Source organism: Molothrus ater, chromosome 4, assembly GCF_012460135.2.
Source record: "Molothrus ater isolate BHLD 08-10-18 breed brown headed cowbird chromosome 4, BPBGC_Mater_1.1, whole genome shotgun sequence".
Classification (NCBI taxonomy): Eukaryota; Metazoa; Chordata; class Aves; order Passeriformes; family Icteridae; genus Molothrus; species Molothrus ater.
In genome coordinates this window covers 3,893,823-3,920,438 of record NC_050481.2, presented here as the reverse complement: position 1 = coordinate 3,920,438, position 26,616 = coordinate 3,893,823, and the positions used below count along the sequence as shown (strand labels likewise).

Genomic DNA, 26,616 nt, shown 5'->3' with positions numbered 1-26,616 from the left:
ATCGCTTGGTTTTAAAATTGTACAAGTTTAATAGTAATAAAACGGTTATAAAAATAGTAATAGAGTAAAAAAAATTTGAACAATTTTGATTAGGATAATATGAGACAATAAAAAACAAAGTTACAGATGGTCTAGGTACCTCTTTCTGGGCAAATTAAGCCCGAAAAAGGACACACATTACCAGAGGACTAACCCTTAAAAACAATAACCTGTTGCATATTCATACACCTCATACATGATACATAAATTCCATCAAACACAGGATTCTGTCTGGTCAGTGTCATTTTCTTTCTCTTAATTCTAATGGCGTCTTCAAAACTGAGCGAGGCAGGAAGAAGTTAGTTTCTTCCGATAAGAGATTTTTTTAAAAATTAATACAGCATAACTTCCTAACATAACACATGTGCTATTCCTTTTAATATTTGCGAAAAGCCAATCATAGAACACGCGTTCTTCACACAGCGCAGGGCTCGCCCTGCACCTCAGCCCTCTGGGGCTCTCCGTGAGGGGCTGTCCCCTCCTCAGGGCGGCTCCTCAGAGCGGCCGCGCCAATAAAAAAATTAATACAGCATAACTTCCTAACATAACACATATGCTATTCCTTTTAATATTTGCGAAAAGCCAATCATAGAACACGCGTTCTTCACACAGCGCAGGGCTCGCCCTGCACCAACACGGTCTTCACAGCGCAGGGCTCGCCCTGCACCTCAGCCCTCTGGGGCTCTCCGTGAGGGGCTGTCCCCTCCTCAGGGCGGCTCCTCAGAGCGGGCGTACCAATGGCCCCATGGCCGCTCTGCACTAATTGCTGGGGATTGTTATAATCTCATTAACTCGGCCCGTGTGGCACCGACAGCCCTGAGCCAGCCGCGCTGCCCGGAGCCTTTAAGGCGGCCGGGGCGGTCCCAGCGCAGCGCTGACGCTCTGCCGCTCTGGGCGGCGCCGCTCCCGCCCCGTTCGCCCGCATCCCTCCCGTTCCAGATCCTTCTGGAAGGGCAGCGCCGCCCGAGCCCTGCCGGAAAGAGCCGAGGCGGCGCCGGGGCCGGGCGGGCTCCCCGCCGGCGGCGCCTGCGCACGGCGGGCCCGCTGCCGGTTGGTGCCGGCGCTCCGCAGTGGGGGAGCGGCGGGCGCGGAGCCCCAGTGCCGGTCCCAGCGCCAGAGCCAGCGCCGGGCGCAGCCATGTCCGTGGTGGGCATCGACCTCGGCTTCCTCAACTGCTACATCGGCGTGGCGCGGAGCGGCGGCATCGAGACCATCGCCAACGAGTACAGCGACCGCTGCACGCCGTGAGTAGCGGCGCGCCCGGGCCCCGCCCGCCGGCGTCCCCCCGCGGGATCCCCGGCGCGGCGGTGCCGGCAGAGCCGGGAGGTGGCGGAGAGCGCCTTGCCGGGAACGCGTGTGCCGGGAACAGCGGGGTGTGCGGGGTCTGTGCCGGTTTCCCGGCGGTGCCGGCGTGCCCTTGAAATCCCGCGCTGCGCCGCCGGAGGAGCCCGGGGCGGTGCGCTCCTCGCAGGGCTCTCGGGTAGCCAGGGATACCCTTGGAGTGAGCGTGTTTGCCCGGCTCCGGATCGGCTGCCAGGGCTGGGAGCGTTCCCATTAGCAATTACACGAGTGGTGGCGAGACTGAGGAGGAGGAGGAGGAGGAGGTTGATTCACGGCGCGATGAGTTCCCTTTCTTTGAACCTGTTCGTGCTCGCAGCGCATCTGCCGGCCCTGGAATAGCGAGGTCTGGCGGGGAACGGGGGGGGGGCACCGGGCAGCGTCCGTGATGATGGGAGACGCAAGAGTAGGTGGAGATATTGCTCCTCTGTTTCTATGGGATACGTCTAGGATTTTTTAGAGCTCCATCTGTGCATAATTTTGAAGGAGGATTCAGGGATTCGTGTAACACTCAGGAAAATCGGGGGTTGGATGGTGCTTCTCTTTTTACAAAGGGGCTCGGAGCCAACAGAGAAAGCTGTTCCTGCTGTGCGAGACTGTAGTAAGTTCAGCGCTGCTGCCCTGGTCTCGGGGAAATGTAGGTTTGCTTTCTAAAAAGTTGGTTTTTAAAAGTACAAAGAAGTTGATGGCCGAAGAGCACGCCGTCTGTTTTAATGGGAATACTCTTGAAAATTCTTTTTGCTATTTAGAATAATATGCTTCTCATGTGAGCTCTCAGGAAGTAATTATCCTTGTGCACCAGATATGCAGTGAGAACTGAAATTCTCTGGCCTTTCAAATGCAAAGTATCCCGTGAAATTGTTGCCCAGAGAATCCTCAGGCAGCTGCAGTTTCCTTCTCCCTTGTGATGAAGAGCACTTCTGATTTTTAGCTCTTTTTGGGGTGTGTTCTGTGCAGTTAGGCTTACCTGCATTCGATGTTTTTCACACTAATGTCTGATTAACTGTACTTTCAAGATACTTGGAAAGTGATTATGAAAGAGTTTCAATTTAGCAATTACAGCATCTGGGGTGCACATACACTTAAAGGCAGTACCTGTCATACTTTAAGTGACATTTTCATTGACCTTTTCTATCTCAAAATGGGGTAATACAGGAGACCTCGCAGAACATTTTTTCTAGTGTTACCGTCTCAAAAGCAATCAACCAAAGGTAAATAGAAATGTAACAGGTTATTACTGTTATGTAAGTTTCTCATAGTAGCTAAATCTTTACTTCAAGTGGGATTCGAGTGATACAGATCTAATTCTTCAATCATCAGAACTTCCCTTATTGCACACAGCAGCACAGTAAATGAACTCATTTGAATGTGGACTTATTTAAACGAACTTATTCCTATGGAGGTGCTCACATCATGCAGGTGCTTTAGTTATAATTACATTCTGTAATCCAGTGTCACAACAGCCATGTATCATCCTTGAAGCTTTAGCACAAGCACTTTAGAAAGAAGGGGAAAAGATCCTGCCAAGAACCTGGATATTTCCTGGCTTTTGGCCCTGTATCTCTTGGAAAACTGACACTTGATTTCTCCTGACCTGGGAACTTCAGCAGGGCTGTTGAGCACATTTCCAGTGCTTCTGGCACGTTAAGCTCGTGGCAAATGGTCCTTTCAGGGTGCTCTGCCTCACCCACTGTGGTTTTGTGGGAAAACAAGGCCGTTGCTGATAGCTCATAACTTACTTCACACCAGGTGTGATTAATGTGATCACATGCTGTAATTAAGGTGATGTAATAAGGAATCTTGGAAACGACTGGATTTTTTGAAGCTAAGGAGGGCACATTTATTTTTTTGGCATCTTTGCTTCCTGGCTGCAGGAGGGAAAAGCCATCCATCCCCCTGTGCTGGAATGAATTGAAATGACCCGTGGCAGGAGTTGTGCTGGCTGTGAGCAGAGGCAGATTCCTGCACTGGAAAGGTGTGATGCAATAGCATTCGTTTGTAAATCATTTGCTTGCCTTGGAAATTGCTCGTTTATCTGATTTCCCCTAATTATCACAAGGAGGAATTGGGGAACTGTAGAATTGTAAAAGTTGTTTGTGCAAGCTGAGCTGCCTCTTTGAAAATGTAGGGAAATGCCTCGTGTGTTTGCAGCAGTTAAATCTGGTGAAGGTTTTGGATGTCACAGAGAAGAAGTTGCTAGAAAATCCTGCCAAATTGCAGTGCCCTCAGTGATGGAGGGGAGGCAGGAAGCAGGGTGCTGGAGTGACCTTTATGCCTGCATTAAACAATTACATTTGAGCTGTGTGAAATCCGAGTTTCTCTGTTCCTCCTGAATGGTCCTGGCCAGATCTGCCTTTTGGGGCAGAGTTGTATTTCAGGTGATGTGAAGATAACAGTGTTGGTACCTTCCAGAATAGAACAGAACATTTCCAAAGGCAGTGCTGAGAGGCCAGCTGGTGGCTGGGGTTTGAGGCAGCCCTTGCTGATCCCGGGGGTGTTCCTGGTAGCCAGGAAGCTGCAGGGAGCTGTGGATTAGAGCAGTGCCTGCGAGGGAGCTGTCCCCAGGTCCCTCTCTCCCTCCCTCTGTGCTCGGCTCTGGAAGCGTTTCACAGCTCGTTCAGCTCCCTTGGTTTGTGGGGATTTAATTGTTGTCTTAGGGTTGTTGCTGAGGCTTTTAGAGTGTGAATGTGGCCCTGTGAGACTCAGGGGTTGTAGAGTTGCGAGATCCTGGCTGGTAAAGTTCAGGGGTTTGGATGAGATCTCTCAGGCTTCTGAGGTTTTAACCTGTGACCCAGAAGGAACTATCAGTGCCTTTCCTTCGTGATAAGAACTGTGGAACATTTCAGCTTTCTCAGAATTCCTTAAATGCAGTTAAAATGGCAACAGTTGCAATTGCTTGCTGTTTCTAAGCTAATTTACAAAGGACAAAATAACTAGAATTCCACTTCAGCTTCTGGTGCTTCATGCAGTAATGCTGTTATTTAACACATCCATGTCCTGCTGCTTGAATTTTTGTGGGTGTTCTAAAATACCACAGAAATATTTTATGATGTTTTCTTTTAAAGCTGACTTTTATTTTATTTTATTCTTCTTTTTTTTTTTTTTTTTTTTTTGCTTAGAGCATGTATATCTTTAGGATCCAAGACCCGAGCCATCGGGAATGCAGCAAAGAGCCAGGTAAATGGATTAAAAACTTTTTTTGACCTGTAAACAAGTTCATCTTGGAGAAGAATGTCCTGTAATAGTTTATAGTATTGTGTTCACTGGGATTTGTTTGTTTTGGTTCTTTCTTTGGTTAAAAGGCTGTCCTGAAAATGACTAGGTTAAAACACTGATGAGAGAACAGGCGTGGGGAGGCTTTACATCCAGATGGGATCTGAATTAGAGGAGAACTTTAAAGGAAGGGAAATGTGTTAATTTGTTGAAGGTTCATTTAAGGTTAATGTAGGTAATAACTTCATTAGTTCCTGCAGGTAGCCACTGCAACAATATAGGATCTTAAATATTTTATGCTGTATCAGAAAGCTCCTCTAAAATAAAAAGTACAGTGAAAATTGATGGCAGCAAGTTAATGGATATTACAGAGAGAAGTACATATGAATTTTTCTAATAGGGGCCATAGATTAAAAAGTAGATGATTCTTTCACTCTCCTCACACTTTGCTTTTCAGTGAATGTGTGGGGCTTGACACAGGTCAGTGTGTGCATTAAGCCCAACATGAAAAATTCCTTTCTGCACAGTCCTCTTTATCAGGATGTTATGGGTAATGGAAGTATCTTTGCCACAGATCATCACAAATGTAAAAAATGCAGTCCATGGCTTCAAAAAACTGCATGGAAGAGCATTTGAAGATCCTTACATCCAAGCTGAGAGGGCCAAACTTCCCTTTGAGCTTCAGAAGATGCCAAATGGCTCTGTAGGAGTAAAGGTGAGCGAGAGCTTTGGGTGGAATCTCTCTGATGGTAGAGATGAGCACTTTGGGCCCTTGTCACTTCACTTCCTCTGTGGTCACTTGCATTTTCCTTTAGAAAATCTGAAATTTAGAAATGTGAAAATTTAGAAATTCAGAAAATTGCTGTGTCTCTTAATAAGTCTGTACTTTCTCCAAGATGTCCATTGAGGCTTCTTATCAATCATAATAATTTTCCTTAGTCACATAAGCTTTGCACTTGGCCTTACTAGATTTATCTTCAAATCTGTGTAATTACAGTGTGAGATTATTAGTTCCCATCAGACATGCAGAGGCCAGGTGTCAGGAAAACAACATAATGCTCTGAATATGAAATTTGGACAAGTTAGCTTTAATTGGCTTCCAGACTAAATGGCAGGAGTGCTTGGGATTGCTGGAGAGATGATAGCTGGTTAGGAATTCAGGACACAAAACCTCCCATGGAGGCTGAGGATTCAACCACGTTTCCTGAGCAGGGCAGGAGTGCTGGAATTGCCTGGTTTACACCTTCCCTGCCTCCTGTGCTTGGGTGACTGTTGCAGGAAGCAAATGTTCCTTGGGATTGCTCCAAAACTTTTATTTTTAGCCTGTGTTATAGCACAATGTGATCTTACTTATATTATGCTCCTTTTTTTTTGCTGCTTTTTCAAAATACACAAGCAGCAGAAATACTGTATCATTGTGAATAGTCCCTTGAGATAACTGAGGTGTGAAGCTTCCCAAAAAAAAAAAAAAAAAAAGAAAAAGAAAAACCCCAAACTGAACTGTTGAAGATTTGTTGTAGAGAGCACAGATCAATAGAAAGGGAGTTACTTGTATCTAGAGCCTGGTGTTCAGTGGGTCTCAATGCTCAACATTATGAATAATAATCCATTATTATGAATTAATAATTCATAATAATTGTTATGAAGTTGCACATCTTGAGAGCAAGGTTGGGATGATTGATCACAGAATCCCAATTCTCTGTTCCAGGTGAGGTACCTGGATGAAGAGAGACTGTTTGCAGTGGAACAGATCACAGGAATGCTGCTGGCCAAGCTGAAGGAGACTTCAGAAAGTGCTTTGAAGAAACCAGTGGCTGACTGTGTGATTTCAGTAAGTTGTGTATATTTATTGCAGAATTATGCCAGCCAGGGCCATTTATACCATAGTAAGAGGTTCAAGTAGCAGATGGAAATCATATCCCCAAAAATGGGCCTTTGTGGCAGGTTTTCCAGATGAGAATCCTTCTTGAAGCCTGTTTGAGGAGATGAAAAGGTTGTTGAATCCAGAGTGTATTTTCAGAAAGGACACAGTGCTTCAGCTGATGCAGTCTGTCTGTCTCCAAGGGCTACAGACAGGATTTCTGATTACTGTAGTTCTTGTTACAGATGGGAGCTGTCCTAGGTGTAAGCACATCCTCCTTGCTTCCGAAGAACCTTCCTAAATTCTTGTTAAGTTTCTTTCTTGTTGCATGGGTGAACACTGTTGTAATGCACTTGAGAGTTGCCTGAATTTAGGGCTCTGAGGGTCATGCTGATAGTGTCACACACCCAAACCACTTGGCTTTGTTTGAAAAAGTCTTTTTATTTTGTTGGATCCACAGTCCTGTGCCTGCTTTTAGCATGGTGTTTGTTTACTGGCCCTGCTGGGAAGTTTGGGCACGAAGGTTTGCAGTTATCCCTTCTCTGTCAGGCACAGCCATGGGAACTGGAAAGCTGTGTACTTGAGCTCTTCAAAACCTGCTTTGATCTTTTTCCTTGCTTTCTTAAGCTGGGAGAATGCCTCCCACACACCCAGGCATCCTTGGCAATGCCCCACAGTGGTGGCCAACAAAACACACAAACAAAATGGAGTTCTGCTCGAGAGGCTGCTGAAGAGGTGCCAGCTGCTTGCAGCCAGATCCTAAATGGGCTCTGATGGTGCTGTGGCTATTTTTGGTGGCACTGAACCTTGCAGCACGCTGTAAGCTGGCAGTGATAGCTGAAAAAGGGATGCAGGTTCAAGCTGGATTCCAGTGCTTCTGCCAGTGACTTACTGTGGGGCTCTGTGTGAATATTTGTTGGGTTTTGTGTTTTTTTCTTTGTCTTGCACAAGTGTTTCCAGAAACTGGTGATGATTTTGAGGTGAAAGACTCATTCAAACTCAATCTAAGAAAACATTTTCAGGATTTTTTTGTTTTGCGTGTTAAAATCTGCTTTATTTAAAACAACTCTGGATGCAACTTCATTTTTGGAATATTTTGAATTTTTAATTAAAATATGCACTGAAACGAATTAGCTCGCTGATTTATTCAGACAGCTTTAATAATTTGAGGTTAGCTTATAACAGTTTCTTGTGGTAATGACATTTATAGGATAGCTTGATGGGCAAGTCTGACTACTCTAAATTAAAAAATCCATATCCTATAATATCCAATGTCATTATTTTTGGAAACAGGTCCCCAGTTTCTTCACTGATGCTGAAAGAAGGTCTGTAATGGCAGCTGCACAGATTGCAGGATTAAATTGTCTGAAGCTGATGAATGAAACTACAGCAGGTAAAGGGCCAGGACTTTTTTTTTTTTTTTTTTTTGTCCTTTGAGGCTGTTGAATGTGAGGGTGATGACACCCTGCTCTTACACAATTGGGAGCTTGGGAGAGAGCTGTCCAGGCTAGTACTGCCCATTCCAGTTTGGGAACTGGAAACACAGCAGTGGCATGGCGTGCAGCACTTGGGAGGCACCATGAGAGCTGGGGTTTGCTAACCTGAGCACACTCACACTTGGGAATAGCTTTGGAAATAAACCTGGCATCTGTGCTTAAAGTTGTGGCAGTCCTGTCAGCTGTAGCAATGGCACAACTGTTTCTATAAAGTAGATTACTCCCCTCTTCTGGTTCTGGTGAATTCTGAGGTAGAGCATTGAAATGCCTAACACTTCATGGGGACTAAAGTTGGGAGGTGCTTAAATCTGTAATTTTTATTTTTCTTGATTCTCTTTGCTTTTAGAAAGTTGAAAAAGCTTTCCAAATGAGTGCTGGTTGTGAAAGCATAGATTTGTGTAAACGAATCTTCCAAAGCATTTCCTTTATCTCTTGGGCATGCTTGAATTTTTCAAAGCTAAGGCATTTCAAGGGAGAGCTGTAGGCATGAGTCTTAATCTGTGCAGTTTCACAGATTGCAGTGTTCATTTGGCTACAAGCAGAATTGAAATACAGAGGGATTCTTTGTTAGTGCTAAACTTTCACTTGACATCTTTTTCTCTTGTCAGTGAAAAATGTGTTTTCAACACAATTTCGACTTTTTAATGAGTTATGAAGGTCTTTAGAAAGGGTGAACATGGGCAGTGTCTGTCTCTTGGTAGTGCTTTTAATGCATGGTCTGCAGCTGTGTGTGCCTTCCCCTTACCTTCCATGGGTTGGTGTTTTCCAGTTGCATTAGCCTATGGAATATACAAGCAAGATCTGCCAGCCTTGGAAGAGAAGCCAAGAAATGTGGTCTTTGTAGATATGGGGCATTCTGCATATCAGGTTTCCATCTGTGCTTTTAACAAGGGAAAACTGAAGGTAATCTTTGAAGTTGTACATTAAAAGCCTGAAGTATTTAAAACTCAAAATACTGCTCTGTGGAAAGATTAGTTTTTTAAAAAAATAAATGTCTATAGAAAATATTTTTTAAATGTGGAATACAGAACCTTTCTGTTACGTTTTGGCTATTTCATCAAGTCAGTTTTTGTAAAATGCAGAAGTGTAGCATCCTGAAGTGTGTTTTGCAAAGTGCTCGATCATTAAGGACACTGCACAGTTTTTGTGTCATATCCCTGAAATGTTTGCATATTCAGGGAGCTTCTTAAGTGTTGCAGTTGTGCAACTGACTCACTTATGGGAGACTCTTGAACTGTCTTGAGTCACTGTGAGATGTTGGGGGTTTTTTTTGTGCCATCCATGACAGTTCAAAGTCTAAATCCAGTGGGATGTGAAGCAAAGCTGCACAATCTTTGCCTCCTGGTTTGGAGACTTCTTTGTCTGTGACCTACTAAAGGCTGAATGCTCTTGTGGGCCTGTCTCAGGTAGCCAAATGCCCTCTGAAGCAGTGTGGAAGGCAATGATGGCACTTCTTGCTTTGCTGAGTAAATGACACAGCACAAACCTTGTCTGATAACTTCTGATCTCATTCTTTGACTTCTGCCAGGTCTTGGCCACTACCTTTGACCCTTTCGTAGGTGGCAGGAATTTTGATGAGGCTTTGGTAGATTACTTCTCTGAAGAATTTAGGACAAAATACAAGCTGAATGTAAAAGAGAACCCCCGAGCCCTGCTGCGATTGTATCAGGAATGCGAGAAGCTCAAGAAGCTGATGAGCGCCAACGCCTCCGACCTTCCCCTCAACATCGAGTGCTTCATGAACGACCTGGATGTCTCCAGTAAGATGAACAGGTACTGGGTGTTGTTCCCACTCTGGGCCAGGGCTTGTGGTCTCTGAGCAGCCTGGTAACACCAACACTCTCCCTGCCCTGCAGAGCTCAGTTCGAGCAGCTGTGTGCTGCCCTTCTGGCCAGAGTGGAGCCTCCCCTAAGAGCAGCCATGGATCAAGCCAGTAAGTAGAAGCTACTTGAGGTGCTGCTAGTAATCCAGTCGTTCCTGATCTCTTTAATGATTATCTTTTCAATGTATTTTTGTATTTATTAGAATTGCAAAGCTAAATACTGAAAAGTTAAATGTAAGTTCCATTCATATGCTTGCCATGAATGCATGATCCCATTCCCGCCTCATTTAGTGCACATGCTGCTCTGCAACCTTGGTTATTGACCCTCATTCACCCTTTGTCATGGAAAAGGTTGGCACTCTGAATTTATTTAAAAAAACCACCAAATAACCAAACCAAAATGATGATGGTAAAAGATACTATTCTTTACTGCAGCCTTCTGGCCAGCCTGTTCCATGTGGTACTTACATGTCCTCACTGACCTGGTAATTTGGCAGTATACTCTTAAATTGAATTACCTAAAGCATGTGCCAATAACAAAGTAATTCTTTTTTTCTTTTTTTTTTTTTTTTGGCTAATGTAGTGTAAAGGAGAGAAGTAGACTTTAACAGGGAAGGTTTTACCCCCAATTCCATCACCTTCAACTGAAAGGGAAGAATTCTGCTGATCTTGTGACTTGGCTCGATAGCAAATACAGGAATTAAAAACCTGAGTAACTGCTGAGCAGAGCTGTTCAAGGACTGACAATTGTTTGAGATTACTTCATACACATATCCTGATTCCAGAATCAAAAAGTTAACCTTCAAGCACAATGTGCTATTTTTTACATATATTGGCTTTAAAGGTTTTCTTTTCTCTTTTGGCAAGCAAAATTCAGCCAAATATTAAAATGAGATCTATTTGGGTTTCATTTTGTTGGTTTTTTTTGGGAGAGGTGAGATACTGTCCAGTAGTGCAGAAGACCCAGTTTCACCTTTCTGAGTTCATGCAGAGCAGAAAGGGGATGCACATGGACAACACACTTTAAAGAACAGCTGTTCTCATTGATGCTTGGCTTCTGCATTTCCCAGGTTTGTGCAACTACAAAACCTTGTAGCCTACAGGAGGGACAAAGAGTTTTAAAGATCTTTTCAGCCATGAAATACATTCAGCACTTGTCACAGTGTCTAGATAATAAGAGAGCTTTTATTTTTATCTCTTCTTTTTTTTGTCCAAAGATAGCTTTCTGATACCTTGATGATAACTTAAGGGCATGCACTCTCTTTTCTAGAACTTCAGCGTGAAGATATCTACAGTATAGAAATAGTAGGTGGGGCTACTAGAATTCCAGCAGTGAAGGAACAGATCTCTAACTTTTTCTGTAAAGAGATAAGCACCACCCTAAATGCTGATGAAGCTGTTGCAAGAGGCTGTGCCTTGCAGGTATAGTTCCTGAAATAAAACTTCAATATTGCTTCTTTAACAAAATGTACTAATGAAATCCAGCTAATCACAAGCAAAAGGTACTGCAGCTGAGACAAGATGTAGAGTCTTACTTGTTGTTGCACTAATTGGAATTCTGTTACATTCATTAATTTGCTGTGTCATGTTAGAAGGATGGGCTTGTTAAAAAGACCTGTTAAATTTGAGAACCCAAATTCTGCTGTTCCACTTCTGTTTTGTCACTTGGAACCTTCGCTGAAAATCACTGAAGAAATAATACCTATTAATTTAGTTAAGTCTTTCAGTTCAGTTAACTCTAGGAAGTTTCTGTTAAAAAAAAAAAAGTCTGTGATAAGCAGGACCTCCATATGACCTATATGATAAGTATTAATTCTTGTACTTGCTATTTATTTGACCACATGGATATAATAAATTTTTGGTCTCTTTTTTTTCCCTAGTGTGCAATTCTTTCTCCAGCTTTTAAAGTGCGTGAGTTTTCCATCACAGATGTTGTTCCTTACTCCATAACATTGAGATGGAAATCATCTTATGAAGAAGGAACAGGGTAAGTTGTACAGTGCCAACAAAACAGTGTGTGTTTAGATATAAAGAAAAATGTTGAAATTCTAATTTTCTTTTTTAGCATTTTACCTTTTGGGTTCCAGTTACTGCTCAACAATTGGAAATACAATTAATTAGAATGTTGGGTTGAAGTTGCCTAATTTTTAATAAGTGTGACATAAAATGCAGAGTCCAGCTTTGAGACCTAGAGGCCTTCAACCTCCAACTCTTGTTAAAAACTGACTTAAAACAAATTACTGCAGTTGCTTGGTCAGCAGGGCCACTGATTGTTAACATTACCTTGACTTTGATTATCCATCAAGTTATGCTCAGAGGTTTAATGGTATCTAATGTTTATTGCTGTAGGGAGTGTGAAGTCTTCAGTAAGAACCATGCTGCTCCATTCTCAAAAGTAATTACCTTCCACAAGAAAGAGCCTTTTGACTTGGAAGCTTATTATACCCATCCACACGAAGTGCCTTATCCTGATTCCAGAATAGGTAAGGACATGGGAATAAAACCCCCATCCCTAGCTCCTCTTGATACAGGAAAAAGTGGTTCTTCTCTCCTGTGAGATATGTTACTTCCATATTTTCTAGCTTGCAGAAAAGCTTAGTTCCTTTAGGAAGGCTCAGCACAGGCTTCTTGATTTAAGTGTAGTGAGCAAACCATATTGACATCTCTGTTTGACATGCCTAAGAAAATTCTGCATTCATCCTTCTCTCTATCTTTACAGTTACTGAATGCTTCAAAAGAAGTAGGCACAAAGAGTTTAGTGCTCTATTGCCTGGTTCTTTTAGATTCTATAAAATTGATTAGGATCTTATGTGCCTGCCAGCCTGTATTTTTCAAAAAAATTGGATCAAAGGAGCTGTTGCCTGTCTGGACAGATAACTTGTCTCATGCTGTCATGTCTCTTTCTGTTAATCTGAGAATATAAAATATAAGCATCTGTAGTAAAGTCTAAAGAATTAGATGGCATTAATAAGTTTCTTGTTAGCTAATGCTACTTTTTGCAGTTATTAGTACACTTCCTTAATTCATTGTTTATTCACTGATTCATGAATCAGGTACAAATTTGCTGCTGTCTGTTTGGCTATCTATGCAAGAAGTCTGTGGTCCTGAGGAAGAGACATTCTCCTTTACATATACACATCATCTACACTTAAAATTTTCTGCAAGTTGCAAAATAAAGTAGCAACCTCACTGCTTTCAGAAACCTTGCTAAGCACTATTCATTTTCCAAAAAAAGTGTAGTGCAGGCATGTTATGAAATTTAAGCAGAATATTTTATCTCTGTTAACGTTTTATTTTTCAGTGTGAAGTTTGAGTTACGTGGACAAAAGAAACCATTTGAGATGAAATCAGAGTAGTTTCTCTAGTGTGGTGGTTACAGAAGGCAACAGAGAAGTAGAACACCTAGTAAAGTACTGTCTTTTTTTTATGAATACAGATAAAGCAAATTTATCAGTGAGCTGATAATAATTGGGGAACCAGCTTTTAGTTTATCTACCTGCAGCTTACATTGTAGGATTGTCAGCTAAGTAGAAAGTTTCCAAACAGTGAACTTGCTGTTTAAATTAACACCCTTTAAGGAATGTGTTTGGGGTTTCCCCACCCTTCCTCTGCATTTTGGGACAACAATTAAAGCCATTTCTGTCGTTCCCAAGGGCGTTTCACCATTCAGAACGTGAGTCCCCAGCACGACGGCGACAACTCCAAGGTGAAGGTGAAAGTGCGAGTCAACATCCACGGGCTGTTCAGCGTGGCCAGCGCGTCCATCATCGAGAAGCTGAGCGTGGAGGGGGAGCACAACGACACCCCCATGGACACCGAGTCAGCAAGTAAGAGCCAAGGCAGAGATGAGGAGCTGGTATGTAAAGCTTGTAAACGTCTTCACTGTCATTGTGGCAACAATGAGAGCCGATAATTGCAGGGCGAATGGCCCTGCTTGGCTTCTGGTGGTTACTGCTTCTCCACCCTTAAATTGCTTCTTTGGTTATGTAACATGTTTCTTCATGTTTATTGCTCCAGTGTGGCAATAAGAACAAAGAATGGGATTCTAAAAAAGTCATAAAGTAGTTTTTTCATTGTTCTTTATCATCTCTCCACTAGTCTTAGCATTAACTAGGGTTGCTAGCAAAAGGCAGAGTATTTCATGAGATCTGCTGACAAATTAATTCTAAAGGTTTTTCCTCACAAAGTATATTTTCAATGAGTAAAAAATATATGGCATTTCTCTATACATGGAAAACTGCACTGCCTCCTGAAAGTAGCTGCCAGTGAGGTGCCCCTTTGCAGTGCAGAGTTGAGGCCTGGGTGCCACTTTGGAGCTGGAAACAGCAACACCAACACTGGCCCTGACAGCCTTTCTCCTAGGATTTGGCCTTAGCTTCTCCCACCTTAGTTGGATATTCTACAGGAATTAGAGCAAATGGTTACACAACTAGCATTACATAATTGGTATAAGCAACTTCTTAAACACTACACTGCTTTCCAGGAATGTGGGCATATTTGAAATGCTGAGCATGGTGCAGCTCCATACATGATGTTGGTGATCAAGTGAGCAAAGGTTGGAAGTGCTGGAGCTGGCCTTTAGTGTAAGAGGCACGTGGAGCTTACTGGGAGTGTGCTGAATTCAGTGTGAGAGTAGCTGCTTCCATGCTCAGGCTTTCCATTTGTAGCACTAACACATCTTCTGTTTCACCATGGTGCTTGTCAGCAATTACCTTTCAGTATTGAGGATCATCCCCTCGACTCTGAGGAGGAGGTTTGTCTTGTCTGTGTGTCCTGTTATCCCCTCTCTAGCTGTTTCCTGTAGGCAAAGCAGTTCCTTCCAGCTGTTGGCTTTTCTGTGTGAACAGTAAGAACAGCAAGTGAGGATTTAGATACTACTCTTTTCCTACTCTCAGGTGTCAAAACTTGAGATTTGGTAGAAGTAGTCTTCCTGTTCTCCACTTTGAACTGCAACATAGGCACCTGTGCTAGAGTTTGAAATCCTTAAACAATTGTTCTTACTGTTTTGCTGAACTAGTAGTAAATTATTCTACATTCATATGTAGTTTGTGAATCCAGAAATATTAATTCCTTGTAATGGAGGCAGTCTTGGACCTTTCAGACCTCAGCTACAGCTTGTTAGTTATTAATGCTCTGGATCACTGAGTATTAGAATCATCCTGAAAACACCAGGCTTACCCATTACTGTGTCATTAAAAGTGTTTTTGGGTGATGACATGGAGCTGTATTACTTAAACCAAGTGATCTGCACTGGTAGTTTACCAGTCAGATTGTTAAAGTTAGACTAAGGCATAAGTGATAAACTTACTGAAAAATTGAAGTCAGGCTCTCTTTATTTTGGGTGGCATGGAGGGAAGAGAAGTTGCTCATGTACTCCCAAGAGGCTACCACTACAGAAGCTGATTTTTATTGATTTCACTGCCTTTTGAGACAGATGCAGGTAATTAACTGCAGTGATTAAATGACTTCTGCTTTGGGTTGCAAGCTTTAAGTCAGAAATGACAGGAGGTCAAAGTTCTGGCTGTTCCATAGAGAATCCATTGTTGTTTCCTGTGTTGGTGGTGTGTTGCTAGAGTGTTCTTTGATTCATTTTATATGTATTTGTTTCTAATTTCAAGTGAGTATTCACAAGGCTTAGTGTAATTATGTAATGGGGACAGACAGCAACATCAAGCAGCAGAGTAGAATTTTCATTTAATTTGCAAGTTATAAATAAAAATACTACAAATACAAATACTACATCAAAATGCCTGTTTAAACATGGTGAACCATAAATTTTAAAGATTGATTGTGAAGTTTGTATGTTGTCTGGGATTTACTGCAATTGATATCAGTCCTCAATCTTACAGCAAACCTTTGCATTCAGTTATGTAACTCTCTGCAGGATAAAATGCAGGTTGATCAAGAAGAAGGTGTGCAGAAAAGTCAAGCTGAACAACAGAACCAGGCAGATGAGGAAACTGAAAATGCTGGAACTGAAACAAAGGTTTGTGTTCAGTATTGATAGGACATTTTTAGCCCAGTATTCTCACACTCAACTGATTTTGCTAGTTGGAAAGCATGGGACTGTGTTTAGAGGACAGCTATATTGAAATGGATAAGTAAGGAATCTTTGCATGACACTTTAATTTTCAACATAGCATGATTAAGACTTTGAAGCAGGTTTCTGCTGTTTAACCTGGTTTTATAATGAAGATGGAATTTAGGGAGATTGGGAAACATTGTGAAGAATAATACACAGTGCTTTAAGCTTTTGAACAGGTTTACTTAACAGTTCTTTAAAGAAATTAATTTCACCTGTTTGGATCCAAACTAAGGTAATGGTGATTTTGAATACAGAGAAATAATTAGGTGCTTAATTTACATAGTATTAATTTGTAGCTGTCTTAACTAGTTTCATTTGTCTTTCTTTTTTGGTCGTAAATGTAGTAATGCTTAGAATTCCTGCAAATTTCAAGTTTCTTAGTGGTGTCACTCTTTTCATAGGCTGCTTCTGGAGAAAAGCAAGATCATCCCTCCCAGCCAAAGGCTAAAACAAAAGTTAAGAGCATTGACCTCCCTATACAGGCAAGCCTCTGTAGGCAGCTGGGACAAGATCTGATCAATTCCTATATAGAAAATGAGGTAAGCAGCATAAAGGGGTGACTGCTCAAATTAATGTCACTGTAAATAAGTATCTAAAAAATAGTTGCAATCATTGACTTAGCTAATTTAGAATTCTTTAGAAAGTTGCCCATAATTGTAACAGGTTTTGGTTGTGGTTGTGGTTTGGGTTTTTGTTGAAATGACTCAATTCTCTGGACTTAGCCCATTCTGGTTGTGTTTGTAGTGATGACTTACACAAGAGATGAACATTTTTATCAGTAATTGTGAATTATCAGGCCTTTGCCAGCTTCTCTGGTACAGTTTGAAGTGTAGTCACTAAGCTTGACACTTAAAAATGCGTTCAGTTTTCAGTGTGCCTTTCTCCACCCTAGGGGAAGATGATGATGCAAGACAAGCTGGAGAAGGAACGAAATGATGCTAAGAATGCTGTTGAAGAATATGTGTATGAATTCAGAGACAAGCTGTGTGGAGCCTTTGAGAAATTCATCACTGAAGAAGTAAGACCTGTTTATACATTTCAGCTGTTGGGAGAAGTTACTTTGTGTTGATAAATTTTGTGTGTGTGTGTTCTGTGGAGGCTGCAGGGGTCTCTTGGACTAGTTTTGGAATAGGAGATGGCTTCAATGAAGTTCAGGTTAATGTTTACACCTGACATTTGACTTGCAGAGTTCTTTCCTGCCTGAGAAGCTCCTCAGTGGCAAGGAAGGGTCAGGGATGCAGGCAGAAAGTGAAAACCCCATGGTCAGCACAGGAAAGTAGGCTCTGAATGGCATGAGTGGGTAGGAAGAAAAAGGAGATGAACAGATAATATGGAACACTTTTCAGAGGTGCATGGACTGCCTTAAATAGCCTCAGGACTGATTTTATAACTCTGGTAAACTTCACCTGCAAATCACATGAGTAGGGTTGTCCTGCCTCTCTCATCACTGTAAAATCTTGGCTTTGAAGTCTGTTAATTACTGTTTTCCTTCACTTTCACTTGGAATATTTATTTTAAGCTGATGAAGGAGTCCTTTTTTGAGTAGGGTGGGTTTGTGCCAGGGAGAGAAGTCTCATTTGATGTGTTCCTTTCTGACTTGGAGTGTCCATAATTTGCTTTGTAGGACTCAAACAAGCTGACCTTGATGTTAGAGGACACAGAAAACTGGCTTTATGAAGATGGAGAGGACCAGCCAAAACAAGTATACATGGATAAGCTTCAGGAATTAAAAGTAAGGTTTTAAGTTATTCTCTAGAAAACTCATATTTAGAACTAGAAATACAGTTTAATGTGAGTTGTGTTCCTAATTTGAAGATGGTTGAAATGAAGCAGACTGTCACTACTGGTAATAGATTTAATTGCTCTGGGAATTTTCTGTCAGACTTCTGAGTAGTTTGACTGCACTCCTGGGTAATGAGAATTATGTTCCAGAATATACATTCTGTTTTCCCTGTTCTCAGTGATCTTCTTTAGATGTACAGCAAGACCAACTTTTGGGTCTAATATCCAACAATAAAGGCTCTGGGGGGCTTTAACAGTAGCTTCCATTGTACCATTTGTTTATTGATGACAAATGCTTCAGATTTTAAGGATCTAATGGGGAAAATATGAGTTCTGATGAATACCTACTTTATTGGAAGTTGAATTATGTGTCTAGCCCTTGGGTTCCAGCTGTTTACTCTCCAGTCACATTTCCTCAAGGGGAGGAATAATTAATGGAAACAGCAGTGTAGATCCAGGCAACTGCCTGGATTCAAGAGAAGGAAAAAGCAAAGAGTGGATAAAATTAGATGTTTTCAGATTAACGACTTAAAAATTAAAGCATCTCTTAAAGCCTCACTGGTTTCTGTTCCAAATGCTCTTTTTGCAAAAAACAGCAAAATACCAACCCTAGAAAGAACAGTCACTATTCCTGTGTTTAACCTTCTACTTTTTTTTGTTGTTGGACTAAAGCAATATCCAAAGACTTGGCCCTTTGGAGGGATGAGAAAAGGAGTTTAAGGCAGCCTTCCTTCCCATGCTGCATTGTATTCTTAGAGCAGACTAAAGGAAATACGTGTTTTGTAAAGATCTTTGTGCTTATTATTCCAGAAATTTGGACAGCCTATCCAGGAAAGATGCATGGAACATGAAGAGAGACCAAAAGTTCTAAATGAACTGGGGAAGAAGATTCAGCTCCTTATGAAAGCAGTAGAAGCATACAAAAATAAGGTAAAGGCAAATGATTTAGTTGTTAAGTGATTGTAGGTGTTCGGAGTTTGCCTGTAGAGTTTTTTGTGTTTAAATAAATCCTGTAAAGTTAGCTCTTGCACTGCTTTAGAAGGGCTGTTCTACTTCTGCCCCTGAGAACTTTAAACTTGTTCATTATTGCCAGCAGAAAGAACTGCTTCTTGAGAACATAAATCAGAGATTTTTGTGGTGGCTGGTACCACCTGAAATGGATCTCTGAACTTAACAGCTGTTACCAGTGTTTCTGTAACTTCAAAGATTAACTTAATTGGGTGGGCAGCATATTTTAATTGGTGATACAAATACCTCTCTCTCTCTCTCTCTCTTTCTTTAGGATGAAAAATACGACCACCTAGATCCTGCTGAGATGGAGAAAGTTGAAAAATACATTAATGAGGCTATGAATTGGTTGAACAGCAAAATGAATGCCCAGAACAAACTCAGTCTAACTCAGGATCCAGTTGTCAAAGTGGCAGAAATACTAGCAAAATCTAAGGTAAAAAATAATAATTGTACTTGTTGCATTCTAATCAGTTTTTCCTGAACCAGATTTTAGCCTAGATCTGAGCTAGAATGACACATCTGCAGAGATTTTAAAGCTATTGAAAGGTCTTATACAGAGAGGGCAGCAGTTAGAGCACTCTTCAGTGCTGGCTCTTGATTTACAGTAGTACCTGTGCACAAGCCTTTTTAAAATATCCTGGATTACAGCACCAGGTTTCCACAGAATGGGTTGTCACATACAGGTTTGTAGCAAATCAGAAGCTCCTCAGGTAGTGAAAGGTTTTTTTTGAAGTTTCTAGACTTTGCAGAATAGAGAAGTCTGGTGCTTGACAATGACATTCCAGGCCATTAGGTGTTGCAGTGTTGTGAGGATCCCCAGGACGAGGTGAGAGATGAGAATTGACTCCAAGTTCTCAGAAGGCTGATTATTATATTATGATATTATATTATATTAAAAGAAAATTATATACTAAAACTATAGTAAAGAAAGAGAAAGGAGACATCAGAAGGCTAGACAAGAATGATAATAAAAACCCGTGACCGACTCAGAGTCCAACAGAGCTGGCTGTGATTGGCCAATAATTAAAAACAATTCCACATGCTGGGTAAATAATTCTCCAAATCACATTCCAGAGGAGCAAAACATGGAGAAGCTGAAGCTTCCCAGGAGAAAAAATCCTGGCGAAGGGATTTTTTCCTAAAATACCACGGTGACAGTTAGGGACAGTACAAATGAGAGGCAGTGTAGTTGGGTGCAGTTGCTGTGCCACCAAATGACCTTGCTGTCTCACTTGTGTCACAACCAGGAATTGGATAGCTTCTGTAACCCCATTCTGTCCAAGCCCAAGCCGAAGATAGAAGCTCCCAGTGAGGGGCAGGCCAAAGCTAACGGGGAGCACAACGGGCCCGTGAACGGACAGAGCGCTGCTGAAACAAAGCCCGAACCAGCCAAGGACAACCCCCAGCAGACCAAACCCCCCGGAGAAATGGAAGTGGACTAAACCTTGCATTTCTTTTACTTCATTAAAATAGTGCAAGTAACCACAGGGTCCATTCTTTTTGTCTGGTACACACCTCAGATGTTCAGTTATTCTTAGCCAAACTTCTGTCATTTGTTGCTGAGTAGTTTTGAAAGTGTTTTCTATTAAGTACACCTCTGATGTTCATTTCCACTGATGCTGCTTATGTGGAGCTTTAGCCAAATGTAGATTGTATAAGTCAGTTGAAGCTTTCCCAATATATTTTATATCAAACATACAGAATTGATATATAAATGGCAACAATCTACCTTATTTAAAGCTTTTATTGTGGATAAACCTCAGCTCCTTTATTCAGGAAAGGATACTGTATTGCACTACTGATGCTCAAGTGTAGATCTAATCGCATCTTTATTTTGGAAAAATATTGGAATTGAAGTGGCAAAACCTGTCACTTGAAGCACTGACCTTTTCTAGTTATTGTATTGTTATAATTTAAATATTAAAATAGAGGTTAGTTGGCATACCAGTCCATCTTGTTGATGTACCATGAGAATTGTACGGTCTTTTTCATAGGAACTGAATAATCGGAGCTTTTAAGCGTTTTTTTGGGCTCCCATCCCACTACCAGTCTTCACTGCAGACTGCTCCAGCACCGTGGCTCTGCTGGGTGCTGGAATCCCTGGTCTCTGCACGTTGCTGTACATACCCTGCTGAGCCTAGGACAGGGTGATGCTGGTGAGAACAGCACGAGAGGGGAGAACATTCAAGGCCTGCTGCGTAGCTTTCCCTTGAAAATGTCTCATTGCACATGGAACTGTTAACGCTTCTTTTGTTTTGAATTCCATTTCCGTCTGATTGTATCTCATCCTGGGGAGGAGAAACAACAGCAGCAGTGCTGTGCAAACTGGGTATTAGCACCCCGATTTTGAGGTGGCTTAAATGCTGTTTGGTGCAAACTTGAAAGAAGTGCTGAGAGCTTCTTTAAGCCTTGCTGCTCAGCACATTAATTTTTTGGTCAAGGACCAAAACAAAAGAGCTTACAAACTGGATATTATTACCCCAAAGGTGGAATCTACCTGATGAATTTGCATTGCTTATCACTTAGCTTTGGTCATTTAGCTCTCTAATGAAAGTGTATACAATGTGTTACACAATAGAATCACTGTTTTCTTTGATACATCTTAAATGTTGTCAAGGTCCAGTCTATGTCCCAAATATATTCCAAATGCTTCTGTCAGTCACTGAGGTGCTGCTGCACTTGCTAAAGCCAGTCACTATTGACTTCAAAACTCTTCTGTTACCAGAATGGCAGTGGGCTAGTCTAAGTATGAAAAGTGGTTTCTTTACCTAGCATAAGAAGCTAAAATAAGTTGCAGTATAATGCTTCAGTGACTTGAAGTCTGTCCCAGAAACAAATTCAGATGTTAACCAGGCACTCCTACAGCGGTTCTCCCGTAGGAGGTGTTGCTGTTGTAAACAAGTGAAGAACCACAGTCTTGTTTCTGGCTTTGACAGCCATTTATCTTCAGCCATGCCATTCATCTTCTACCACTGCTCATGCCAGAAAGTAACTCATGACCCCTGGGAGAGGTGAATTCAACTCTCTTATACCTCCACAGAAAATGGAAGCGTCATTCATGGCTGTACAGAAATCTTCCAGCACTAGTTCAAGTGCTGGAATTGCATCTTCATGACTGACTTCAAGTGACTGAGATGCATCTACTTTTCTCTCTTCCATGCTGTCAGAGTGGGTGGTCTGACACTGTAAGTTTACATGTTTAATGTCCTTGAGCAAAAACTGAGTGACTTTGAGGAGAGCTGTTCTGCAGCTCAGCTCCTCTGTGACCTCAGTCCTGAGTTCTGCCACGGTAGTCACTCCTCTGGTGCTGAGGTGTGACAGTACTGCAGCATCAGTCAGCCTGGGCTGGCTTGGGTCTTGTAGGCTTTAACACCATCTATATCCTAATGGCTTTTACCACAGCAGTGTAATGAGCAGCATTCTCAAGTACTGGCTTCCTAAAATCCAGCTACACAATAATTTGTCTAGGTAGACTTCTTGGTACCTGTGGTAGAAGAGCACAAAACTGCAGAAATCTCCAGTGTCAGTCCTCCAGTAGCTAAAGGCTCATGTGCAAGAACTGAGTGTCCTCTGCTCATGGCCATCAGATGCTTAATACCACATCACAGATATCTGAAGCAGTGCTTAGGATAAAGGCTAGAATAATTCTGCACGCTTAAAAGCAGATATGGTTCAGACAAACAGTTGTAGTCAAGTTTTCTTACTAGAATTGGAGGTTTTCCTGCTGTGCATCTGGTCTGTCTCTAGATCCCCCTGAAGAGGAATGCAGCCCACAGAAGCTGGCTCTGAGGTCCATGTTAGGAATCCCATTTAGGATGGCAGAGTTGATCTTTCACAGCGAGGTTCACATTAATGTATGACTTGCTCATATGTAATCTGGTTCCTGTCACAAAGAGGAGATTTCACCAGGACAGATTTAAGTACTTACACACTAGGCACAACCTGTGGTTTTGTGTGTCAGACTCAATGAGCAAGGTCCCTCTGCCTCCCCTGACAGCCCCAGAGTGAGTGTCTTGGCAACACCAAGTTTTGGGAGGGAACCAGCAGCAGTCTGCTGCTCTGCATCTTGTATATTATAACAGCAGCTATTTGTTGATAATGTCTTGAAACTTTCTGCTGAGGGCAGGATACATTTCTAGTATTTGAAAATGTTCCCTCCATGTCTCACAAAAAGAAAAAAAGGAAGCAACACTATCTCTGTAAAGGCAGTAGAGTTTGTTTAAAAACCAAAAGTTTTGTAAATTGGGTTCTGAAGTGTCATGTAAAGATTTAGTTAGAAACCAGCATAGATACATTGGTTCATTTTACCAGTAAGAGCTTCCTTCTTTCCTTTGAAGAGGACTCGTTGTCTCCTGTGTGGAGCATTAATGGACTTGCTCAAGAAAGGACTTCACAATTTATTTGTTTTAATTTTCTTTACTAAACTGAGTTTAGTCTAGAACTGATTAATGAGTTCCTTTCCACTTTTATTATTATGGTACTTTAGACTCCAAGGAGTTCCTTTGAGCTTCAGATGTAACATAAACACTCAAGTTCGGGTTTCATGCTCTTTCTTGAAGCTGCTGCTTCATGACAAAATACCCCTTGATTGTGAATGAAGGATTTGATTTTGTATGTCTGAATTTGAACTAAGACTCCTCTCCCTTGCTGGCTTCTGGCAGTGTCCTTGCACTGCTCACACACACTGCCTTTGGGGCATGTTTGCAGAGCAGTGAGCAGCTGGTCCTGGCTGCTCAGGGGCAGCTGGGAAACACCCAACCTGTATTCCACAAGCTGTGTTCCCTGCCAAGGCCCCAGGGCAGAGCATGGAGGGAAGCAGTGCAGTGTCTGCAGTGCAGTGTCTGCAGTGCAGTGTCTGCAGTGCAGTGTCTGCAGTGCAGTGTCTGCAGTGCAGTGTCTGCAGTGCAGCTCCAGCGTTTGGGACCCCTTGGGGTGGTTTAAGGTAAAGCATCCAATCTGTGTGTTGATGGGATTTCTTTGTATCTTCAACATCTGAAATTCCTTAATGTTTTGCAACATCTCTGTGTGCTGAACTCCAGTCTCTCCTACAGATGGCTAATAACAGTTCTCAAATACTCCATATATAAGTGGGGGTTTTCATGTCAGGATTGTGTAAATGTAGTTTCAGGAAACAAGCAAGGAGCTGGCAGAAGGGTTTTCTTCCCAATTATTTTTTGACACCGGTGTGAAAAATGAACAGCCTTAACAAAAGTTGGAATCTACACTTGTCAGAGCTCTTGGTTTTCCATGCCTGTCAGTTAACCAGTGCTAGCATCCAAAACACAAAGCCATGGTGCAAACATGCTGTGTTTGCTGGTTCAAAGCACCTGCCCAGCTGCTGTAGGAAAAGAAGCTAAATTCAATTCCCATAGATTCAGACATCACGAAGCTCATTCCTCAAAATAGGACTTCTCATTGCTGTGTAATCACACTGTAATACTTCCACACTTCTGGGAGCCCTTCTCATGTGAAGCTCAGATGCCCAAACTTGAGTTGTGGGCTGGTGTAAGGTCTCCCTGCTCTAAGGATGCTTATATTAATTGCTACTAGCTGTTAGGTTATTAACTGGATGGAGGAATATTTTGTTGCCTCTTGCACTTCTGCTAATCTTAGGTTTTTTCATCTTCCAGGCACAAGGAGACAGAAACACTCAACAGAGGTGGTAAAAAACACGTTGCTTAACAAAAGTCATTAATGCCTCATAAATAATAATTTCAGCTCCCAAGATAGCAGTTGGAGTATAAACACAAGCTCTTAAAAGTGTGTGGTGGCTGACTCCTAGTTGAATTCTTCATTTTTTACAGTTGAAAGTTGAAGACTTCAACCACTTAATACATATGTCAATAACAGTGAAAACAACTAAACGTGACTGTTGGCACTGCAGAATATTAAACCAGGAATGTGCTTGATGTGACTTACTTGATACAGCTGCTAAACTTTGGTTTCCTTCTTTCCTGGTCAGAAGGAAGCATGTCAAGCAATGAAAACCAGGAATCATTGCAATGAAATCCATCAAGAATAATTTTTAACAAAAATGCAATTAAGAGCTATACCCACCAGCCACCTCTACCAAGTGTTGAAATAGTTTAATTAAATTGATCAGAAAAGGTGGTAGTCCCTGAATGTTGCAGTGCTTGGAAAAGTTTCTTTCCATAGTCTAACTCCAGGGGATTGGGGGGGGGAGGAGATGGGAGCATCAGAATTTCAAGCAGTGTTTAAGTATGGAAAATGTTTACCATGTATGTAAATGGGATCCTTAGTAGTGACAGATCATGTGCAAATTGACAAGACTTGGATTTATTTTTGAATGGCAATACAGATTGTCAAGGTTGTGTATAATTATAATAAATATATAAACAGCTACTTGAACCAGAAATGGCCACCCAAGACCTCATTTTTGCATCAGTGTTCTTAAAGCAGCTTTTGTCTGATGTGGGTTGATACAATTGGAGTTTGTCCAAAAGGTAAGATAAAGGCATTTTTGGTGCCTGAGCTGTCCTGGTGTTGTTTCTCTCACCTTCTCTGGCCCAGGCTGCTGCAGCTCAAACACAGCACTGCTTTGCCTCTGGGGAACTGCAGTTATTTTCACAGCTGCCATCACATCTCTGTGTTAGGATAAACACAAATTCCCAAGTTCCCAGTAATTCATGAATGACTTACTGCAGCATACAAGTTCCAGGTAGTTTTCCTGTGCCTTGAACTGAAATTGATAGCTTTGAGCACAGCTGATTCTCTGAGCAGATGCAGAGCAGCAACCTGTGGCATTCCTCCAGCAATTTTTCCATGTGCTAGCAGTGTAACAGGAATCCCTGTGTCCTCCACCAGGATGCAATGACTGTAGAATTCTGCATAACCAACACAAAAGCACCAAAACAATTCAACATTTTTTATCCATCTTCCTTGCTACACTTTAAAAGCTTCTCAAAGTCTGCGTTTCATCCAGGCTTTGCATCCTTAGAGCTCAATAAATAATAAAATATTTCAGCTATAATAATTTCATAGGACAGGTTTGGAATTCTGGGGTGGGGAAAGGTCCTTCCTACTGAAAGAACCGTATATATGCACATATATAGTGTAAGTGTAAAAATCTACACTAGAAATCAACTTCCCCTTATCAGTACAGGGGAAAATACTGCCCTTAACCTACTCTGCTTTCTCAGCATCTCACACCACTCAATCAGCTCCTTCACACTCCAATATTTACCAGCTGTGCAAGGATGTTGTATCCCATTGTTGCACAGCAAAACAAGGTGAATGTTGAAAGAATGACAGAATATCCTGAGTTGAAAGGGACCCACAAGGATCATCCAAGTCCAGCTCCTGGCCCTGAACAGGACACACCAGCATTCCCACCTAGAGCACTGTCCCAGTGCTGCTTGAACTCTGTCAGGCTTGGTGCTGTGGCCACTTCCATGGGGAGCTTGTTCAGTGCCCAGACACCCTCTGGGTGAAGAACCTTGTCCTATTACCCAACCTAACCCTCCCTTTACACATCCTCAAGCCATTCCCTCGGGTCCTGTCAGCTGAAGGTAGCCAGCTAAAACTCTCAAGGAATTAAAAACACAGCCATGATGTAAGGCTAAATGTATTTCCATCAAAATGCTTAAGTACATTGTGAGGCCCTAAATTTCAAATTTGCCTGAAAACCAGCTTCTCTGAACTGTAATATCCTAACACTGCCTCAAGGGCTGGCTGGGTGCAGTTTCAGGGAGGAAAGAGCTGCTTGCAGAATAAAAATAATTTATTCACAGGGACGGTGTTTGTCACAGAGCTTCTGAAACAAGAGTGTCCCCGTGATCATTACCATGGCTGCAACTAAATATTATCCTTTACTTTCTCAGCTTAACTCTGTCCTACATTCTTCATTCTCCCTGCAAGTATCAATGTGCTCTTCCTTTTATAAGGTTAATTAGATTTTCAGTGGTGCTGAAGCATTTACAATTACAAAGAAGAAAATGACACCTTCTAC

The 26,616-nt window shown here is 41.9% G+C and overlaps 1 protein-coding gene across 1 annotated transcript; it reads left to right on the top strand.

The window, feature by feature from the left end:
* The first annotated feature begins 1,081 nt into the window (after positions 1–1,081).
* HSPA4L (heat shock protein family A (Hsp70) member 4 like) lies at positions 1,082–25,023 on the top strand. The gene is made up of 19 exons (XM_036382898.2): positions 1,082–1,283; positions 4,497–4,554; positions 5,165–5,305; positions 6,299–6,421; positions 7,745–7,844; positions 8,717–8,850; positions 9,476–9,720; positions 9,804–9,880; positions 11,040–11,191; positions 11,650–11,756; positions 12,119–12,252; positions 13,423–13,625; positions 15,654–15,755; positions 16,256–16,393; positions 16,747–16,872; positions 17,479–17,586; positions 18,447–18,566; positions 18,919–19,080; positions 19,895–25,023. The coding sequence occupies exons 1-19, from the start codon at positions 1,177–1,179 to the stop codon at positions 20,087–20,089; spliced, it is 2,532 nt and encodes an 843-aa protein (XP_036238791.1). The 5' UTR covers positions 1,082–1,176; the 3' UTR covers positions 20,090–25,023.
* The last annotated feature ends 1,593 nt before the right edge of the window (positions 25,024–26,616 follow it).

What these genes read in the sequence shown, in the direction of transcription:
- HSPA4L (XM_036382898.2), top strand. Translation starts at nt 1,177, where the DNA reads ATGTCCGTGGTGGGCATCGACCTCGGCTTCCTCAACTGCTACATCGGC. An exon ending in ATTCCTATATAGAAAATGAG is followed by an intron (nt 16,394 to 16,746) that starts GTAAGCAGCATA and finishes TCTCCACCCTAG; the next exon opens with GGGAAGATGATGATGCAAGA. An exon ending in AAATACTAGCAAAATCTAAG is followed by an intron (nt 19,081 to 19,894) that starts GTAAAAAATAAT and finishes TGTCACAACCAG; the next exon opens with GAATTGGATAGCTTCTGTAA.